The 18,735-nt window shown below is 37.9% G+C and overlaps 1 protein-coding gene across 3 annotated transcripts in view; it reads right to left on the reverse strand.

Moving 5' to 3' along the window:
• Positions 1-18,735, reverse strand: part of LOC121732383 (Down syndrome cell adhesion molecule-like protein Dscam2) — a 75,550-nt gene that overhangs the window by 24,816 nt on the left and 31,999 nt on the right. For all 3 annotated transcript variants that reach the window (XM_042122251.1, XM_042122250.1, XM_042122249.1), the window contains exons 5-18: positions 13,549-13,677; positions 12,498-12,603; positions 11,629-11,830; positions 11,031-11,250; positions 10,684-10,831; positions 10,340-10,503; positions 10,142-10,232; positions 9,851-10,032; positions 9,415-9,560; positions 9,176-9,311; positions 8,959-9,078; positions 7,346-7,531; positions 6,371-6,515; positions 2,985-3,142 (exon numbers count right to left, since the gene is read on the reverse strand). In XM_042122251.1, coding sequence (XP_041978185.1) covers positions 2,985-3,142; positions 6,371-6,515; positions 7,346-7,531; positions 8,959-9,078; positions 9,176-9,311; positions 9,415-9,560; positions 9,851-10,032; positions 10,142-10,232; positions 10,340-10,503; positions 10,684-10,831; positions 11,031-11,250; positions 11,629-11,830; positions 12,498-12,603; positions 13,549-13,677 — 2,133 coding nt within the window. The remainder of the gene's footprint in view (positions 1-2,984; positions 3,143-6,370; positions 6,516-7,345; positions 7,532-8,958; positions 9,079-9,175; positions 9,312-9,414; positions 9,561-9,850; positions 10,033-10,141; positions 10,233-10,339; positions 10,504-10,683; positions 10,832-11,030; positions 11,251-11,628; positions 11,831-12,497; positions 12,604-13,548; positions 13,678-18,735) is intronic.

An 18,735-nucleotide genomic window follows, 5' to 3' on the forward strand; every position in this document is an offset into this window, starting at 1 on the left:
GAAAGTTAAGTACCTAGTGCAGTGTTTCCCAAACTTGTCGGGACCGCGACCCATCTACAAGAAAGTTTAAAGTTCGCGGCTCACCAAGGTGACACAAGTGTCATGAAGACAAAAAAGCAGCAGTATGTTGCTGCCGCATCATTTACCCATTAATACTTATCGTAGTTCACCACCGTAATATTATCATCATCGTCAGCTTTTACTTACACAATTACATTTGCGTTCGAATGCCCCGCCCCCGTCCCGCACGCACCCACGACGACGAACGAACGAGTAAAACCCTACCGTATATCCCTACCGTAGTGAAACGAATGTACTTGCGCAGAGCAACGGAGGGGAAGCGGGCGGCGCGGGCCCGCGTACACAAACTCTTGGAGTTTGTGTACCTGCGCCCACAGGGGTGACGTTGGCGCGTTGTCTACGAATTTTGTGTTGTAAAACGATAACTTATCTTATAAACAATGGGATATTATAATAAATGTTCAGTGTACGGGTGTAAATCCGATTCAAAAAACAAAAAGGATTTAAATTTTCATAAATATCGGCTCACAGTTTACACTAATATTGTGTTGGCCTTGGCGGCATGTATTTGCATCTCTGTTTTATTGTTTACGTTGTAAGAAGTGTAACAAGGATAGAAACAATATAGAATAAATTAAAAATCTGTCAAATACCCTGTTACATACTAATTAGTACCTACCTACCCAGGTACTCATATCAAGTGTAACATACCGCGCCCTTACCGCGCACGCGCATAATAAGAGTTTTGAAGTGCTTCTGTTACACCTGACGTGTGATTAATTATTGGATATTTTATATATTCGAAATTTCAAATGCGTCTTCATTATTTTAATCCTTCGATCGTGATTCGTGGATCCTTGGAAATCTATTGTTATTCTATTGTGTCTCGCTCACCGGTGAGCTTATGGGGCTTGATGGGTTAATTAATTTTTTAAATAGAGAACTAAAATCATCTAAAAATAAAGTTTCACGTAAATATCTGGCAGTACGACATAATATGTACAGGCACTGTGTGTGCTATATTCACTGCTGCATCATCCCCATACTCCCGAATATCTCGCACCTCACTTTCAATACCGTTGCAGCAGGCACGATAAAAACCTCCGATCCACTTCAAATCAGCTTTTAAGTTGCCCTTCTTACAAGTCAAGTTCCGTCCACTCTTCTTTTAATATCCAGGCTATTCTCCTCTGGAACGCTCTTCCTCCGAAAATCAGGATGTCAAAAACCAGAGATACTTTTAAGCGCAGGCTCACGTAAGTTTTACTTGAAACAGTTGGCAGACTCTTAGTTTTCATAATTTATGGCATAAATTAATATTTGTAATATTTTTAGCATTATCATTGATCAACTATATATTATTATAATATATTTATTATATAATAATATTATATTATGTATGGTTATTGGTTTTATTTATATATAATTTTATGTGTGATAATATGTATATTATAAGTATAGTATAATATTATACAATATATATTTTATAAGTATAATATATATTTATTATTTTTTCTGTCTTTTCCTCTTTCAACTCGACTGGCACCTATACAACTTTGTCCTTGTATCGCCCAAAGGTTGACTGGTAGATAATGCCATACGGCATTAAGTCCACCTTTGTACCTATATGTGCATAGAGTTTTAAAAATAAATATAATAAAAAAATATGTAAATATAACACGCTGATTAAACAGATTAAATGATAACATTTGCATTATAAGCACAATATTTTATTTTTATTTTATTTCCCGTTTCGTGGCAACCCTGGCATATCTGCTCGATACCTGTCATCGGTGGCGGCATCGTGCGACGTCAAAGGCGTTTCGTTACTGTAGGGACTAATATTGCTATACTGTGCTATTAACATTGAATTGACATATTCAACCAAATAACGTTGGTCTCTTCCTCGATGTACATATTCAGATTTTTTTGCTGTTTAATTTATTAACGGGGTCCCTAAAAACTGTACATAATTTCCTAGGGGTCCGTAGCAGGAAAAGGTTGGGAAATACAGCACTAGACAATGATGATAAATCTATTTTAACTCAAGGTGACTTAATTTTAATCGAATGCACCCTATATATACAAAAGGCGACAGAGTGCACGCGAAGTACGTCAAAGCAACAACATACATTATGCGTAATCCCACACACATGAGTTCCATCGATTTAATAGACTCGGAGCTCAGTGTAATCGCACAGGGTTTCATATTTCAAAGTTTGCTGTACTAACCTTTGTCTATGAGAAGACAAAGGAATGGAATCCTAGAAAGGTCTAGAAATGGATAGACTACGAGACTCGATACTTGTGTGGTAATGTAAAGTCAGAGTTTTCCAATTTCTGAAATACTGCTCAGACAATTAAAGCAAAGTTTACCAAGGAAAATAGCATAATTATATTTTGCGATTAAAATAAGTCTAAGTTCTATAGCAAATTCCATCCATCCCTTCAATAGTTTTTGCGTGGAAATTATCAAACTTTCATCCTCACAACCAGTTAAACATTAATAATAGTAATAGGTCACCCATATTATAATAATATGCCTCTATATCAGACGGTAGATCGCCAGTAATTTTCCGGCCATAGATATTCTAGACGGTACTTGTCGGCGGCATTCGACTGCCATCGACAATTAGTGTCATTCGTCTGTAATCGCTCACTCATGAGTCATGAGTCACATTCACACCATGGTCATAGTAAAAGGAGGGGAAGTAAGTTATCTTCATACAAAGGCACCGCGCGCGGCTTGTATGTGTGCGCCATAGGATCTGCGTCGCCACGTACGGCACACAACAAAATCTCGGCCAGTTTTATAAGGCTGGTACCGCCGAGATTTTATTGTGTGCCGTATGTGGCGACGCATTGATACTATGGCGCAAACATACAAGCCGCGCGCGGTGCCTTTGTATGAAGATTAACTTACTTCCCCTCCTTCTACTATGCCATGGTAGTAAGCAACTCACCTTTAACAAACAGTCTAAACAGCAGCTCATCGCTGCCGTACAGGTTGCGGGCGAGACAGCGGTACTCGCCCGCGTGCTCCGGCCCGGCGGCCGCGATCGTGATCTCCGACGTCATCGCACCGTTACCGATATCGCGCATCTCCACGCCGCCGGAACCACTACAAGCAATGGTGATATCAACCACTAAGACTAGGGTTTCACGGTCAGTTAGGCATCAGACTGATGGACTGAACTGACGCCAGACTGACCGTATAACCCAAGTCTAACACAGCTACAAAAAACCGGTTAGAAGCTGTTATAGTTGTAAGCTATGTAATGTTAAAACCATTAACCGGAACTGGATACTTAGAACGTCAGCCGCTGAATATGAGTATTGAGTATTCTAGCTAGCTCACATAGCATGATAACATGTGTGTAACATAATAACAGTTGTAACGACTGGCAGTGCTAAAAAGTAAAACCACTAAAGTAGATCACAGGATTACAGGCAAACGTGTCAAAATTGACCACACAAACCGCTCTAGCGATGGAGTTAATGAGTGCAAAAACCATTTAATCACTTGTACGTGTTTGAACTCATAATATTATTGTATTCTCATGATCTAGATTCTAGATTTTACAATCACTAAAGTAAGTCAATACTAATATTAGAAATGCGAAAATATGTCTGTTTGATGATTCCTCAGCCTAAAAGGTTAATTAGGTTTAGACATGCTTTAACAGCTACTGGAATTGTATAATAATAAGGTTAATAAATTACCATTTTCCATTTCTGTGCAATGATGATGCGAAAACATTCATCTCTATAATAAATCGAGTTCAATAACAAAGCATTAATCGTGTAACTAAGACATCAAAATCTTAATTAACGTTATATACAATTCATAAAATCATCTGTTATTCGAAGATTGAGGGAAGACCTCCAATTTAGCTTTCATCTGAAATCGGCTTATTCAATACCAATTGTCAGCTAATAATTATTACAAGGATTCATTACAATAGACGCTTCTCTAGTATTTGAATAAAATAATATCATGTTGCTACAATTCAACTTATAAAACAAAATAGTATTATATCCTTGAGTTTAATTAAGACTTCATAAGACTTGCAACTCTATATTAATGACTTCTTCCACAATTTAAGTTAATATTGTGGAACGACGCCAACGCCTCCGTGGTCTAGTGGTATAGAGCGCGGCTCTTGACTCGGAGGTCGTGGGTTCGATTCCCGCGTTGGAACCATGTTATTTCCAAATTTGGTTAGGTCAATGCAGGCTGATCACCTGATTGTCTGACAAGTAAGATGATCCATGCGTCGGATGGACATGTAAAAAGTCGGTCCTGCGCCTGATCTCTCGCCAGTCGTGTCGGTCGTCCGTCCCACTGGGTTACGAGGGTAAAGGAATAAAGAGTGCTCTTGTGTACTGCGCACACACTTGGGCACTATAAAATTACTCCTGCGTATCTGGCCTGGTTTCAATGAAACCGGCCACCGTCACCGAAACCGGTGTGGCAGCTATTATTATCATGGTTTTTTTTTGGGATTTCCATTCTCCTTTACAGGGTTCTACTGAAGTTGCGGGCTTGTTGCCAAACAACTACAGGTGATGTGTCAATTAATTATTATTAATAGCTAAAAACTTGCAGACGATGCGACATGTGTTGAGGATGACTGCTTTCTGTATGGTAATGAATGTGAGTGGATGAATGTTATTATTATTATTATGTTTTTTTAATATTTCTTTTCTCCCTTGCGGGGTATACTAAAGTTGCGGACATGTGGCCAAGCAACTTCAGGTGATGGAACAGTTTAATCATTTATTGATAGGAATTTACGAACGAATATTTATTATTATTATATTGTGGAGCAAATTTAATTTTGTTTCGCTACCTACTACAATGAACAGTTTTATCTTGTTTCCGCAAAACGTACGGTGCCCATGGGATTTTCATTACACGCAAACAAAGCCACGATGGCCTCTAAATCATACCGCTGAATAGAATATGTGCGGCATAGTTTAGGAGTTCATCTGAATTTAGTGTGAATTATTTTGACGTGTACTATAGGAGCCTACTGGATTAGGAGGTGTTATACCATTGTTAGCCGGCTGACAGCGGTGACAGGTTAAGCCGCTGCTTGACGGAGAATCTAATAAATTGCTAATACCCGAGACAAAGGAATTCAATTCCCGACAGTAATAAGGACACGACTAGCAAATCTGTTACGTCCGACCGATTCTCTCAAAATTGGTCTTATATTTTTTAATACTTCAAAGGCCCCTAATTTGTTCTGATTATTTGAAATAATGAATGTTTTCAGTTATTTTATTTAAAATTATAATCGATCACGAATGGTCAACTATTGGTTCAATCATAGATGAAGTATTATAGTATAGATGTAACCTTAGCCCGTCATCGCGTGACCATTTTGTGCTTATTTTTACACAAGTAGTGTGCGTTTATTTTCTTGAATATTTCTATTCGTCGATCATTTCGAAGCACATTACAATCCAGAAAAGAAAGTCATTTAGTTTATGACATCGATAAATTATAGTTCAAGTAATGAGAATCCGTAAACACATGTAAAAAGCTAGGCAATGTTTGTGGCCAAATTGTTAATTGATGTGACATTTTTAGCACTAATGCCTTATATAGCACGAATTAGGGATTATTAAATTTATAAATTATCTTTTTAGCTTACAAAAATACCGATTGAAAAGCCCAAAAAACGTTGTTTAAATTTAATGTTAAATTCACGTTTTTGAGGCATTCTTTGGCCATTCTTATGGTTTATTATTTAGCGGAACTACAAAACTCAACAATATCTAGCATAAAATGTTCACTAAAAACCTTTATTAACACTTTTATTACATGAAATATGCAGAGCGACTCCTTTGTTATGTCCTAGTAAGTAGGACATAACATTACACGCTTTTGACGCTTATACACCGATATAAGGCTCTCTCCTGTAAATAGTATCTCAATGGGTTCAATAGTTTTAATTTTTTAATTTACTTTTTAACTATCGGTCCATTACCTAATTCAATAAAGCAGATTGTCCATGCAAAAAAATGCAAATTGTCCATTGCCTTAATAAAAAAACTTAAAAAAAAAGTATAAGATTTGGAACTCGCGCAATACCAGCGGTCCAGTCGTGTATGTGCATGTGTGTTTACCTATAAAAATACGTGATTCAAATTCGGAACTCACTGCAACGCCAGCGGCCTACGACGTGTATAGAGAGCTTTTTTAGTTTCCCACAAAAATAAAACAGAATTCAAATTTGGAACTCACTGCAACGCCAGCGGTCTTGAGATCCGCTTCCCTTTTAAAACAAAAACTAAAAAGTACGAAATAAGTTAATTCGAATTCAAATTTGGAACTCACTGCAACGCCAGCGGTCGGGAGTCGTGTGTCCAGTGCATGTGTATCTCCGGTTCCCCGCGGACCGTGCACGTCAGCCTCGCGACGGAACCCCTCACCACCCACCTCGTCTCACTTGCACCACCGCCGCGAGATAACTTCGGCGGTTCTACGGGAAAAACTTGAGTTACCGCAGACAGAAAGTTTGGAGGTAAGGAAGTAAACAGTTGAGGAGGTATCCAATTTTGTAGGTAAAAACTTGAGATGAGTAAGGTTGTGTTATAAAAACTGATTTTTAAAAAGTGATAAAAGAGGTTTCTTCACATTTAAACAGTTAGTGTATAAATAACTTTTATCTCTCTTGTTCTTCCTACTAACGATAAGTACTAATTTATACGTGGGAGAGCCATGCTTCGGCACGAAGGGGCCGGCTCGATCGGATAAATACCACGTTCTCACAGAAAACCGGCGTGAAACAGCGCTTGCGCTGTGTTTCGCCGAGTGAGTGAGTTTACCGGAGGCCCGATCCCCTAACCCCTACCCTATTCCCTTCCCTACCCTCAACTATTCCCTTCCCTTCCCTTCCCTACCCTCCCCTATTACCCTATTCCCTCTTAAAAGGTCGGCAACGCACTTGCAGCTCTTCTGATGCTGCGAGTGTCCATGGGCGATGGAAGTTGCTTTCCATCAGGTGACCCGTTTGCTCGTTTGCCCCCTTATTTCATTAAAAAAAAAAAACTAACCCGTGCCCTAACGATAAGAGCCAGTAAACGGCTGAAACGTACCCTTCGCGGCCGTACCCTATCCTCAAAAGTTTTCACAAATAATAAATTGGTAAAAACGTTAATTTTATCTTAAGCAACGGGCACTTAAGGTGCTATTGGTAAGAATGGTACATTCACTTTGGTTGATCCCTATCAAAATGCTTCTTTAAGCAGTACTTTGTAATATCTGTAGCCTGTGCCACAGAATAGATAATAGTACAAGTACTGTACTCACCTCTCACATCCAAGTAGAAGGAATGATGCAGGAAGGAGTGTTGTACTCGCGCCGTACACCTATACCAGCCCTCGTGTTCCGGAGTAGCTGATCTCAGCCAGACCGTCCCATCTGACAGTATCGTTCCTTCACTAGCGTCCGGGGACTCAGACTGTCCCCAGAGGATGTGGCGCCAGTTTTCCCCATCTGTTTCAATCATAGAAAGAGTACAGAAACGGTGTTTATGTTAATTTGAATAGAAGTCGGGACTCTGAACTTCCATTAAAATACACTGTCAAAAAGTAAAGTAGAAAGTGCAAAGTCTTGAGACGCCTATTTTCATAAAAAAAATATTTTATTTTATTTTATTTATTTATAAAACTGTGTTAGGTTAGTTTAGAATTTTAATAATGAAACTGAAGCTGTGGATAAACCTTCAGATGAATACTAACTACATGCTAAAATGTTTTAGAAGACAAATGCAAACCTAGTGTTTTATAGGCTACGTAGCCTATGTAGCCTGTAGGCCTACTACGAAACTGTTTTGAGACTCAAATAATCGGACGAGAATGCCGCGTCCTGCTCTAACAACGGCATTTCACGTTTGTTAGAGCAGGACGCGGCATTCTCGTCCGATTGTTTGAGTCTCAAAACAGTTTCATGGTACAAGGCCAGATTTTTAAATAAATAAATAAAATAAGTAAATTATATTATAGATAAGAGTTTTTCTCATACAAGTTGTTTATATTACAATTTAAGTGCCCGAATGTTCTGTAAGTTCTAGTGTTAGATATAATTATAAACTTTGTACGGATATTCGAATTTCACGTAGCTTATTATTTTGTTTTCCTAAACCAATATTTTGTTTCCGCACTATGTATCAAATATTGCAATTTATAGTTTGTATTTCGTAGAGAATTTGGCACGTATCTGGTGCTTAGATGTCGTTAGTTCGTGACTGTGTACTAATATTTTCGAGTACAAAATGAAATCGAACGGAGTCGCAACTGTTTCGTGCTGCCAGTTGCATCTGTGGTGTGATGCAGTTTCGAAAAATGTTACTGCAGATCTGTTTTAGAATTCTGATGCAGTTGTATACTATGAAAGCAAGGCTTTGATATTATAAGTATGTTGGTGTAATGCACCTGACTATTTTTACAAATGGGAATGTGCGTTTGTTTGTTAGCTCATCACGCTTGAACGTCACTTTAATTTGGTATAATTATACTTCAAGTCCTGAGCAAGGACATAGCATTGTTTTAACAGAATAAATTAGGTTCCCGCGCGTAAACGAATTTGGGCGCAAGCTCGCTGCAGGCAAATGGCAACATAGTATTTAAAATACATATATTAAGTATACGGAGAGAATCATGGTCAATATGACGTATAAATAAAGATCATTACGGAATAAAGGATATCTTATATCTTTAAACGAGCAATTCTTGTATATATATATTATATAATTGGAATCTCGGAATCGGCTCTAACGATTTTCATGAAATTTAGTATATAGGGTGTTTCGGGGGCGATAAATCGATCTAGCTAGAAATAATTTCTAAAAAATGTCATTTTCATCGGATACCGAGCAAAGCTCGGTCAAACAGCTAGTGAATACTTAAAGAAGAAATGTTTACCTGTTGAATATTCCCAAGATATTCTCGGCTGTGGTTGTCCCTTCGCCGAACATGGCAGTAGCACTGCGGCGCCGGCAGATACCGAAGTGTTTTGTGGCCTCCACACCCAAGTCGGCAATTCTATACGAAGACACTACTATATTTATTATGCCATTCAGTCACAAGTATATCCCCTTTTTCGAGAAACAGCCAATAGTAATTTTTATAAGAAATTTACCTTTTACGGTTAAGGAAGAAGTGTGAGTAACAGTGCCGAAATCGTTAGTCGCTCTGCAGGAGTATTCTCCGCTGTGCGCCGAAGTCAAGTCTTGAATGACTAATATGGTAAAGAAATCCATGTTTTTCTGTTCTACCTAAAATTTCACGAAAGGTTATAAGGTTATAAAGGTAGGTTTTGGCTGCAATGTGAACAAAGGTTTCCTGCCGATGTAATAAAATACAATGAAGCCTAAATACCTTCAAGGTAGCTGGTATCGGTAAATTATCCTTGTGCCATGTAAACTGTATTGGCTTATCTCCAGAAACCAAACTACATGTGGCCTGCGTACTGCCTCCTACCTCTAGCTCTTCGGGAAATTGGAAGGGTACGATTTTTGGTGGCTCTGTTGTGACAAAATATTTTCATGATCAGAATGGAAACAGACAAATTTTATTAAAAATAACGTACACACAGCCTAATTCTGTGAAGCAAGCCAACATTTATATAAATACGTATGCATGTTAAATTGTTTGCTAACGATAAATATTTTTTCCGGGAAAAATCCTTTCACAAAATTAAAAATTCAATTGGTTCAATGATTTAAATAAGAACAGTTAACAGACATTGTCGGCCACTTTTTAGCATCGTTAATATGGATTGCGTAGAATTTAATTCAAAATCACATTAACTTACTGTGAACTTCAATCCTCACTGTCCTTCTTGCCAGCTCTCCACTTTCAGCTCTCACTTCACAAGTATAGCTTCCCGCTACAGTGCCTCTAATTGATGGTAGCCTTAACACTCCACGATCATCATCATTCGTTTCCAAAATTCCTTCAACTACAGTACCATCGTCTCGTCGCCATAGCACTTCCCTAAAAATATTGTGTACTTTAGTGGCACAATCAACATTGTTATGTCCACTTTCACGACAGTTATGATTATTAATTATTATGAGCAACATTTAAACAAAAAGTAACTTACTTGATAGGATATCCAGAGTAAGGACAATATACCATAACATCAGCTTCAGTTTTTACGTGAATAGGTGGTAAATATCTTATATTCGGTGGTCCTGGAATAAACAAAACACTTCAGACAATTGTTGCTGTTTAATTAACATTGAAGTTTCCAAATACACTTCTAGTACTTTCTTATTTATTTTTATTTCATAAATCTTACCAAAAACATTAAGCCTTGCATGATGAGCGTGTGATCCACCGGAATTAGTTGCGTTACATCCGTACCTTCCACCTTCATCAGCGCTCCGTATCGTTATACTAAGTGTAGAAACTATTGTACCATCTTCACCGCCAGTTGGTTCAGCTCTTGTATTTACACTGTATCTAAAACATCAGGATTTAATTTACTTACCACATATATATTTCGAATTTATACGTTCTTGGCATTATATTGTTTTGAAATAGTTCCATTAGATTTTATTTTTCTACATTCATAAACTACAAGGTTTTAAATAATGCACGTGCCCAAATAATGAATACTATAGACTTTTTATATTTACTTACTTATCTGGTGCTGATGGCAAAGGTCTATCGTCTAACGTCCAAATGATTCGTGGTGATGGTATACCAGTGGCGGCACATCTGAATGCAATGCTCTGACCGACTCGAGTGATAGCTTCACTGAATGTGGACACTAAGCGAGGGGGCCTGTCTAAAATGTACAATGAGAATAAAATACACTACATTGTAAATCAAATAAATCATGAAACTTGTACCCATGCAACAAACAAATGTTCAAAAAGACCTTGGGAAAACATAAGAGTGTAAGTGGTCAACGAAAAAATTAATAAAATACTATGAATTCAAATTAATGTTAAATAACAGTTACATATCATTGAATTCTTAATTACCTGCAATAATTAATTCAGCTCCAGCTACAGCTGAGTTTATATGGTCATAGGCCGTGCACTGGTAGAGGCCAACGTGATGTGGTCTGACGGGACCAAGAGTTAAGCGAGATTGTGGAGAATGTAGAGGTCGACCTTCATGCTGCCAGCTTAGTGTGACACCTCCACCACGACCCCCGTGCACGGTGCAATTAAAAATACCACTGCCACCGGTACCTAGCATCTAAAATTATAGAATTACGATTACTTGTTACTATTTGTTACTGTTACTTGTTATATTAGGTTTACTAAAATTGTTACCATCGATAATAATTGCAGGGATGGAATTAGGATGCCTCTATTCCTATATTAGGTTTTTATTACTACCACACTGTTTCATTTTCACATTTCCACAAGCATCATCTATTATGTCATCTGTTACCAAATCATGTATGACTTTTGTAATAATATTACTAACAGCCACTGCAGGACATAGGTCTTCTTTAAAGATTCCCATTACGACTAGTTGATAGCGGCCTACACCCACCCACCCTCTTCTCAGATCATCTGTCTACCTGATCCAATCTTACATCTACAAAGCTACTACCAACCGTCTACTTACCAGGGGATTAGGCGTAACTGAAACAGACAGTGGCTCATACACGACAAGCCGTATCACCATTCTCGGTGACACATCAGGTCCCGACGAGCAGGCGTATCTGATAGCGTGATGCGACCTCACGCTGGGCAGCACTAGAGTCCCTCCCCTCACCACACCCTCCCCCGTAGATACCCACACCCCGTTCGCTTCCTGTCGCTGCCAACTGACGATTTAATTGTGATGTACCTTATGCTTAAAGTATTGACGAGGATGTAAATAAAAAAAAATACGTTTAGGCGTAAAGAATTGTCCTATATCTACTATTTTGCTGTATTAATTTTTGGATTTTTAGGCATAAGGAAGAAAGATTTTAGGTTTTTTAGAGTAGAGCAATCTATGCAAAACAAACCTGCGGGGCTAAAATGGTCGCTTTGAAGAATCATGATATGAATCATAATGTGATTCATTTTTCCAAAATATCAAAATGCAACTCTGCTTGCAATTCATTTCTGTATTTTTGTACTGATTTGACATTTGTCAGTTTGACAGTTTTGACAATTCATTTGGTGAATTGATTGAGAGGAATTGCTAAATGAGACCATTTTAGCCCCGCTGTCCTTTACGGAAAAAACGTTATTTGCTGCAAAAATATTAGATTTTCTTTCAATAACGTCCTCATGTAGTTTCTTATTTTTAAATACAAATTCCTTAGTTTAACAATGTTCAATGGTTTCAACTTTCAAGTAATTGTCTTTATACAAAGACCACAACGTCTCTACATTTACTCAACGTTTAAAGTTTACGTTCATTTTCTTCCGAATCTTTCCACCCAAGTTTTCGTTCCTTTTGTAAGTTTCAAACAATCGGGTATAATGTCAGTATTGACTTACGTGATGGTGTGTTTGCCGTACTGTCTCAGAGTGCAGGGCAGGAGCACCGTGTCGCCCGTCTTCGCCTCTATCGAGGTCAGCTCCACGCTCTCCAACCAGCTGCTGTCTGCAAACAGTCGTGATGCTGTACTTGAGGGTTGGAGTACTTTGGAAAGATTAAAGTTAACTTTTTCGATATTTGATGTATGAAAAATAGTGTTATATTGAAGTCAATTTTTGACTTTGTTCAGGGAAAATTATCATTCTATTAACATGTTCAAGATTAGACTTTAGGATTAGTCAACGAAAGGCGCCAAAATGCGATACATAAATACAAAACAAAAGAATAGCGTGGCGGCGCGATGATTGAAAATTTTATTTTTCTTAGCCGCAACTTGCCTCATCTCATCTCGCTTGATATGCACTGACAAGGTACAAAGTACAGAGTAGTAAAAAAGTTAATTTACCTAATTTAAATAATTTAATTTGATATCAAACTAAAATAAAATAAAGTCACAACATGGTACCAACCCTACCTAACAAGCTTTCTCAAGATTGTTCCAGCTAACGTATTTTATTGCACAATGATCAACCCGTTACGACTGCACATGAATACGCGAGGAGCTGGCGAGTCGCCAGCGTCGTCCCAACTGTTATTGGATTAAACCCATGATAACTATTACACCCTCGAGTGTGCCGAGTAATCGCCGAAAGACTATGTTGAATATAAATTTATTGAGGGGTTATGTTTGGTTATGTTTATTTGGTGTAAGGTGTAGAATAATTGTTATATATTAAAATACATATTTTACAGCGACTAGCCTTTTTCATTTTCCGTTCTTTCAGGCGCTTTCAACAATGAATCCTTACTCCTAACATTTCTGTCAGTGGTCATAACATTTATAACATAAATCTAAACTCACAATTTCTTCTCTCAATTCTTAATCTCAATCCTACTACCAAAGAATTAGAAAAATAATGACGACAAAATATTATTTTAATATGCACTAGAATTACGGTGCCCCTTTACCTCTCAGTTCCTATATAACATGACATACATAAATGTACTCACCATCAGCAGTAAGCTTGTAGGGCGGGCTGGGTACAGTGAGGGCGAGGCAGGAGTACTCCGCCTGCATGTCCGCCTGCGTCAGCTCCGCGCCCAGCAGCAGCCCGCCCGCCCCGGATATCCAGCGGGTGTCTGACAAGAACATATTATAATGAAAAGACGAATTGAGGAACCTCCTTTTTTAAAGTCGGTTAATAAACTAGGTGGTGATTTCTTTGACAATGACGGAGTTTATTTAAAACCATGAATATAAAGCAGGTAAATGGTGGGCTGGTGTAATTTAAAGTTGAGTAGGAGGAGTATAGTACCCAGGTGTGTGCGCAATACACAAAAGCTCTCTATTTTGTAACCCGATGGAATAAACCATAGGAAACGGTAAGAGGAACTTTGGGAAAAGTACTAGTAGAGTAGTAAAGTAGCCCGGCCAAATGACGTAGGCCCGTCATCTGCCTATGAATACATTAATCCCTCGATGGTACACAGAACTACGAGCCATAATATTTCTTGTTAGTTTTTCTATATTATATAGGTATGTGAAAACTTTTAATTGGCCTTCATTGAATGTGTTCTTCTGTTTATATTTGTATGTAGCTGTAAGTTTTCCGAATATAATAAAATAAAAATAAATAAAATAAAATAATACTATCTACATCTGTCCCGGCAAACGTTTATTTGCCATATAAAGTATTTCGCCCGTATTATTTTATTGAAGTGACTAAATAAGTATGTCACCATGGCAACGTCCATCGCTATCCCGTCGCACAAGCAATGGTCGCCGTCAGTCTCGAGTTGTAATAATTTACTATTATTTATTCAACAAATGCACTTATCAATATAAAAAGTACCCAGTATCCGATTTTCAGACCTACAGAATATGCATATAAAATTTGGTAAAAATCAGTAAAGCCGTTTCGGAATACTACCTACGGTGACTAACATTGTGTCACGAGAATTTCATATATAAGATTAACTAGCTAATGACGCCTGCAACTTTGTCGCGCCAAAATTTATAGTTTGTGGCGCGGGAACCGTACATTTTTCCAGGATAAAAAGTATCCTATAGATGTCCTTTTCTGGGACTCAAAGCATCTCTATACCAAATTTCAGCAAAATCAGTTCAGTGGTTTATCCGTGAAGAGTTAACAGACAGACAGACACACTTTCGTATCCATACTAATATTATAAATGCGAAAGTGTCTGTCTGTCTGTCTGTCTGTCTGTTACCTCTTCACGCCCAAACCGCTCAACCGATTTTGCTGAAATTTGGCATGGAGATACCTTGAGTCCCGGGAAAGGACATAGGATACTTTTTGTTCCGGAAAAATGTACGGATCCCGCGCGATAAACGAGTTTTGGCGCAACGGAGTTCCCGCAACTCCGTTGCGCCAAAACTCGTTTTTGCGTCATCTAGTTTATAATATTAGTATGGATATGTTGTAGCTACGAGTACTTAAAGCAAATAATAAAGATTGGTAATACTCCCAGTAACATTATTTATTACAATATATTAATTCCAGTAAGTGAATTATTCGGTTGCCACGCCGATATTCCAATTCACTGAAGCGACAAAGCGATACCTATTAAATTAGCCGATTCCGGCGAATTAATGCCCCATAATATAACAATAAGTCAGCTCGCAGAGTAATTAGTATTGTATAACGTTAAAAGGTTCGCTATAGATATTCAATTGGTAGATATAATTTAATTAGTATAATAGTATAGTAGTTTTATTTTAACGAAGATATTATGATATACTGTACTCGGCGAAACATGGCGGTATAGCGGTCATTGACTCCCTGTCAAAAACTTTCAACGTTAAAAACGATCAAAATGCTCAAAATAGGAGGCATTTTGAGCGTTTTGATCGTTTTCAACATCAAATGGAACGCGGGGTTTCTATATAAGCCGCGATTGACAATGAAGTGTCACATGTTGTCAATCGCGGCTTTGTGTAGAAAATGACAAGTTTTTGACAGGGAGTCAATGACCGCTACCGCCATGTTTCGCCGAGTATAGTATAGTAGAAAGATGTTTGATTCTGACAACAATATACTGATTGTGTAGACAAAAAACTACAGAAGATAGAGTTCTTGTGTTAAATACAAAGTTTTCTCAGAATTTTCTTTTCATGTGGAAAGTCACGGAAATATGTAGATTGTAGTTAATAAACGTTCAAATAATAAGCTTTACGCTAGAATCATAATATTATTTTATATATTATGTAAAAACGTCCATCAGTCATCTATTCATAGGCCGCTGCAAGATTATCTGTTAAAGTCGGCTTAAATCTGGTAAACCTAGAAGCGCGTAGGTGGGGCACGTGGAATCATTGTTAAATCATACCTTCAGACGCCGAAAATAGACTAGACCAGGTATCCTTAACCCGCGGCCAGCCAGGACTTTATCGCGTGAATTTATTTTTATTTACTTATTCTATTTGAAAAGGTACCTGTCAATTTTTTTCCACTTTTAAATCATTATTTTCAAAATAGCATAGACATAATATATTATTATGTCTATGCAAAAAAGTTATTTTTAACCTACGAATAATAAAAACTAAGGAATCGTAACTCCCATACTATTACCGTTTTAAATTTGGTTCCTTTTGATATGTCATATTGTAACGTCAGCCTAGTACCGCTCAAGGTCACCTAAATATTGCAAATGTATTGAAATGTGTACCTAAGGTACACTTTTTTGACAAGTATTGTGGAGCATGTTTTTTGACGGAGTTACTTTTCCTTAGTTTTTATTATTCGTAGTTTTTAATCCTTAAAAATGTTTGTTGCGGCCCGCGACACCAAGACCAAAACATGTTTGTGGCCCGTATGAAAAAAAGGTTGGGGACCACTGGACTAGACTAATACCTTGCGGTTCTTAAACACAATCTTTACTGAGTGTAACAAAACAAAGCGATAATATTGTAGGGTGTGTAATATTGTGTATACCTAAATATTATGTATCCTTTACATCCTTACATAGAGTTCACTGTGAAAGTAGCAGTGCTGAAAAAAAAGCATTTTTTTCAGATTTGTATAGACATTTGTCCACCTTCCTGAATTTTCCCATACAAAAGTAAAAAAAATGTTACTCTTTCAACGCGTCTACATTCACAGAGAACTCTATACAGGGGACTCATTTACACCTTAAATTTAATAATTTAAGATATTTTAAGGTGTGTATGATATCATAAAGTGATAATTCACATTGTTTTGATACAGCCTGTTTAAAAACAGATGTGATTGCGATTTTCATTTCATAACTCACAACGAAGCTAAAAGCGAATCGTTTCATCAACGTCGAACATCAGAGAACACCCTATATTTAGCATTCACATTTTTGCTGTTAAATATTATTATATATCAAGCGTATTACCGGGGAGGCTTAAGCCAGATCGACGAGCCATCATTAATCGTGAAGGCTATCTTTCACGGGATTTAACGGCAAAGAGAGTGATTTTTGTCCCATTTTTCCCGTTCTTTTATAGCCGATTTTATCTGTTGAAACGTTAATAAATAATACTAATTAGACGTAAGCTCTTAATCCTAAGTGAGGATCCAGAAACAGTACGAGGATAGATCCATTTGGAACCATGGAAACGGATAGCTTAATATGAGTTTAATATGTAGTTATTGTTTTTTTTTTATGAAATAAGGGGGCAAACGAGCAAACGGGTCACCTGATGGAAAGCAACTTCCGTCGCCCATGGACACTCGCAGCATCAGAAGAGCTGCAAGTGCGTTGCCGGCCTTTTAAGAGGGAACAGGATAATAGGGGAGGGTAAGAATGGGAAGGGAAAGGAATAGGGGAGGGTAGGGAAGGGAATAGGGTAGGGGTTTGGGCCTCCGGTAAACTCACTCACTCGGCGAAACACAGCGCAAGCGCTGTTTCACGCCGGTTTTCTGTGAGAACGTGGTATTTCTCCGGTCGAGCCGGCCCATTCGTGCCGAAGCATGGCTCTCCTACGTATTAAATAATGTAATGTAATGTTTTGAATAATGTAAGTAACCTTAATTATTATGAAACCGAACTACGTACGTACGTAACATTAAAATTAACAATGGGAAAATCGCACGCACAAACAAGCTAGCACTTCTCCTATTATTGGCATCTTAGAGTAATTTATGTGTGTAAATTATATGTATAACTTAGGCTAAAATATGTGCAAATTAAAGTATACATGTATTTCTGTAGTAATATTATAAATTATAATGCTTCAACTCGACTCCCAAGCGGCCACATGCGGCCGCGATAACAATAGATAGCTATTCTGGTTTTTCCACGATCGAGGGAATACTTAAGTACCTACCTGATTCATATAATACTACCTTATCATAAATAAACATGCATACCTAAAAACAATAGTATGGCTATGTCAAAGTAAATAAAAAGCTCAAGATAGTCTCTTTGTCCTCCACATAGCTATAAATACCATTTCAATGTAAGGACTACTAAAGGGATTTATCAGTAGTCAGTCGGAAAGTCAATCAGGCTTGAATAAAGCCCCTATAGGTCCTCGGATATCGATGACCTAGTTCGCTCTCATACGATGAACAATTAATAGTTAATACTATAATTTGATATAATTGACATGCTTCTGGAACATCGTTATAACTTTTAACAGATGAATTCTGCGAGTGCGAAGAGTACAATTTGATTTTTTTATTACATTTTAAGGCCGTCCAAAGGCTTTTTACCCATAACCTTTTTTTTTGTTCTTTCTATTGTAAGGGTTTTCATGCCAACGAAATAATGTGTTTTAATTTTAATTATTATGTAACAACTAAGTAAATAAAAGTAAATACCAAACAGCTAAACGGTTACATCTGGCAACTAAGCAAAAAGCTTTCTAATCTTATTTGATCTGTGCAGAATAATTTAAATAGATTTTTCGACAAAAATAATTCTTTCGGGTATAGAACTTTAACCGGATTTTGGCGATGATGGTACTGGTAGAGTGGGACAGCACGATGTGTATAGCTGCGTCTCACCTGTGCTGATGTAGTTGGACGACAGCGGCAGGCCGTCCTGCAGCCACGTAACGTCGGCCAGGCCGAACTGCGGAGACAGCTCGCAGCGCAGCACCACCGACCCGCCCAGCTCAGCCGGTGGTAGAGTAAGACAGCACGACGTGTATAGCTCCGTCCTGCAGACACGTGACGTCGGCCAGGCCGAGCTGCGGGGACAGGT

The sequence above is a fragment of the Aricia agestis genome, chromosome 12 (genome assembly GCF_905147365.1).
Source record: "Aricia agestis chromosome 12, ilAriAges1.1, whole genome shotgun sequence".
Lineage (NCBI taxonomy): Eukaryota > Metazoa > Arthropoda > Insecta > Lepidoptera > Lycaenidae > Aricia > Aricia agestis.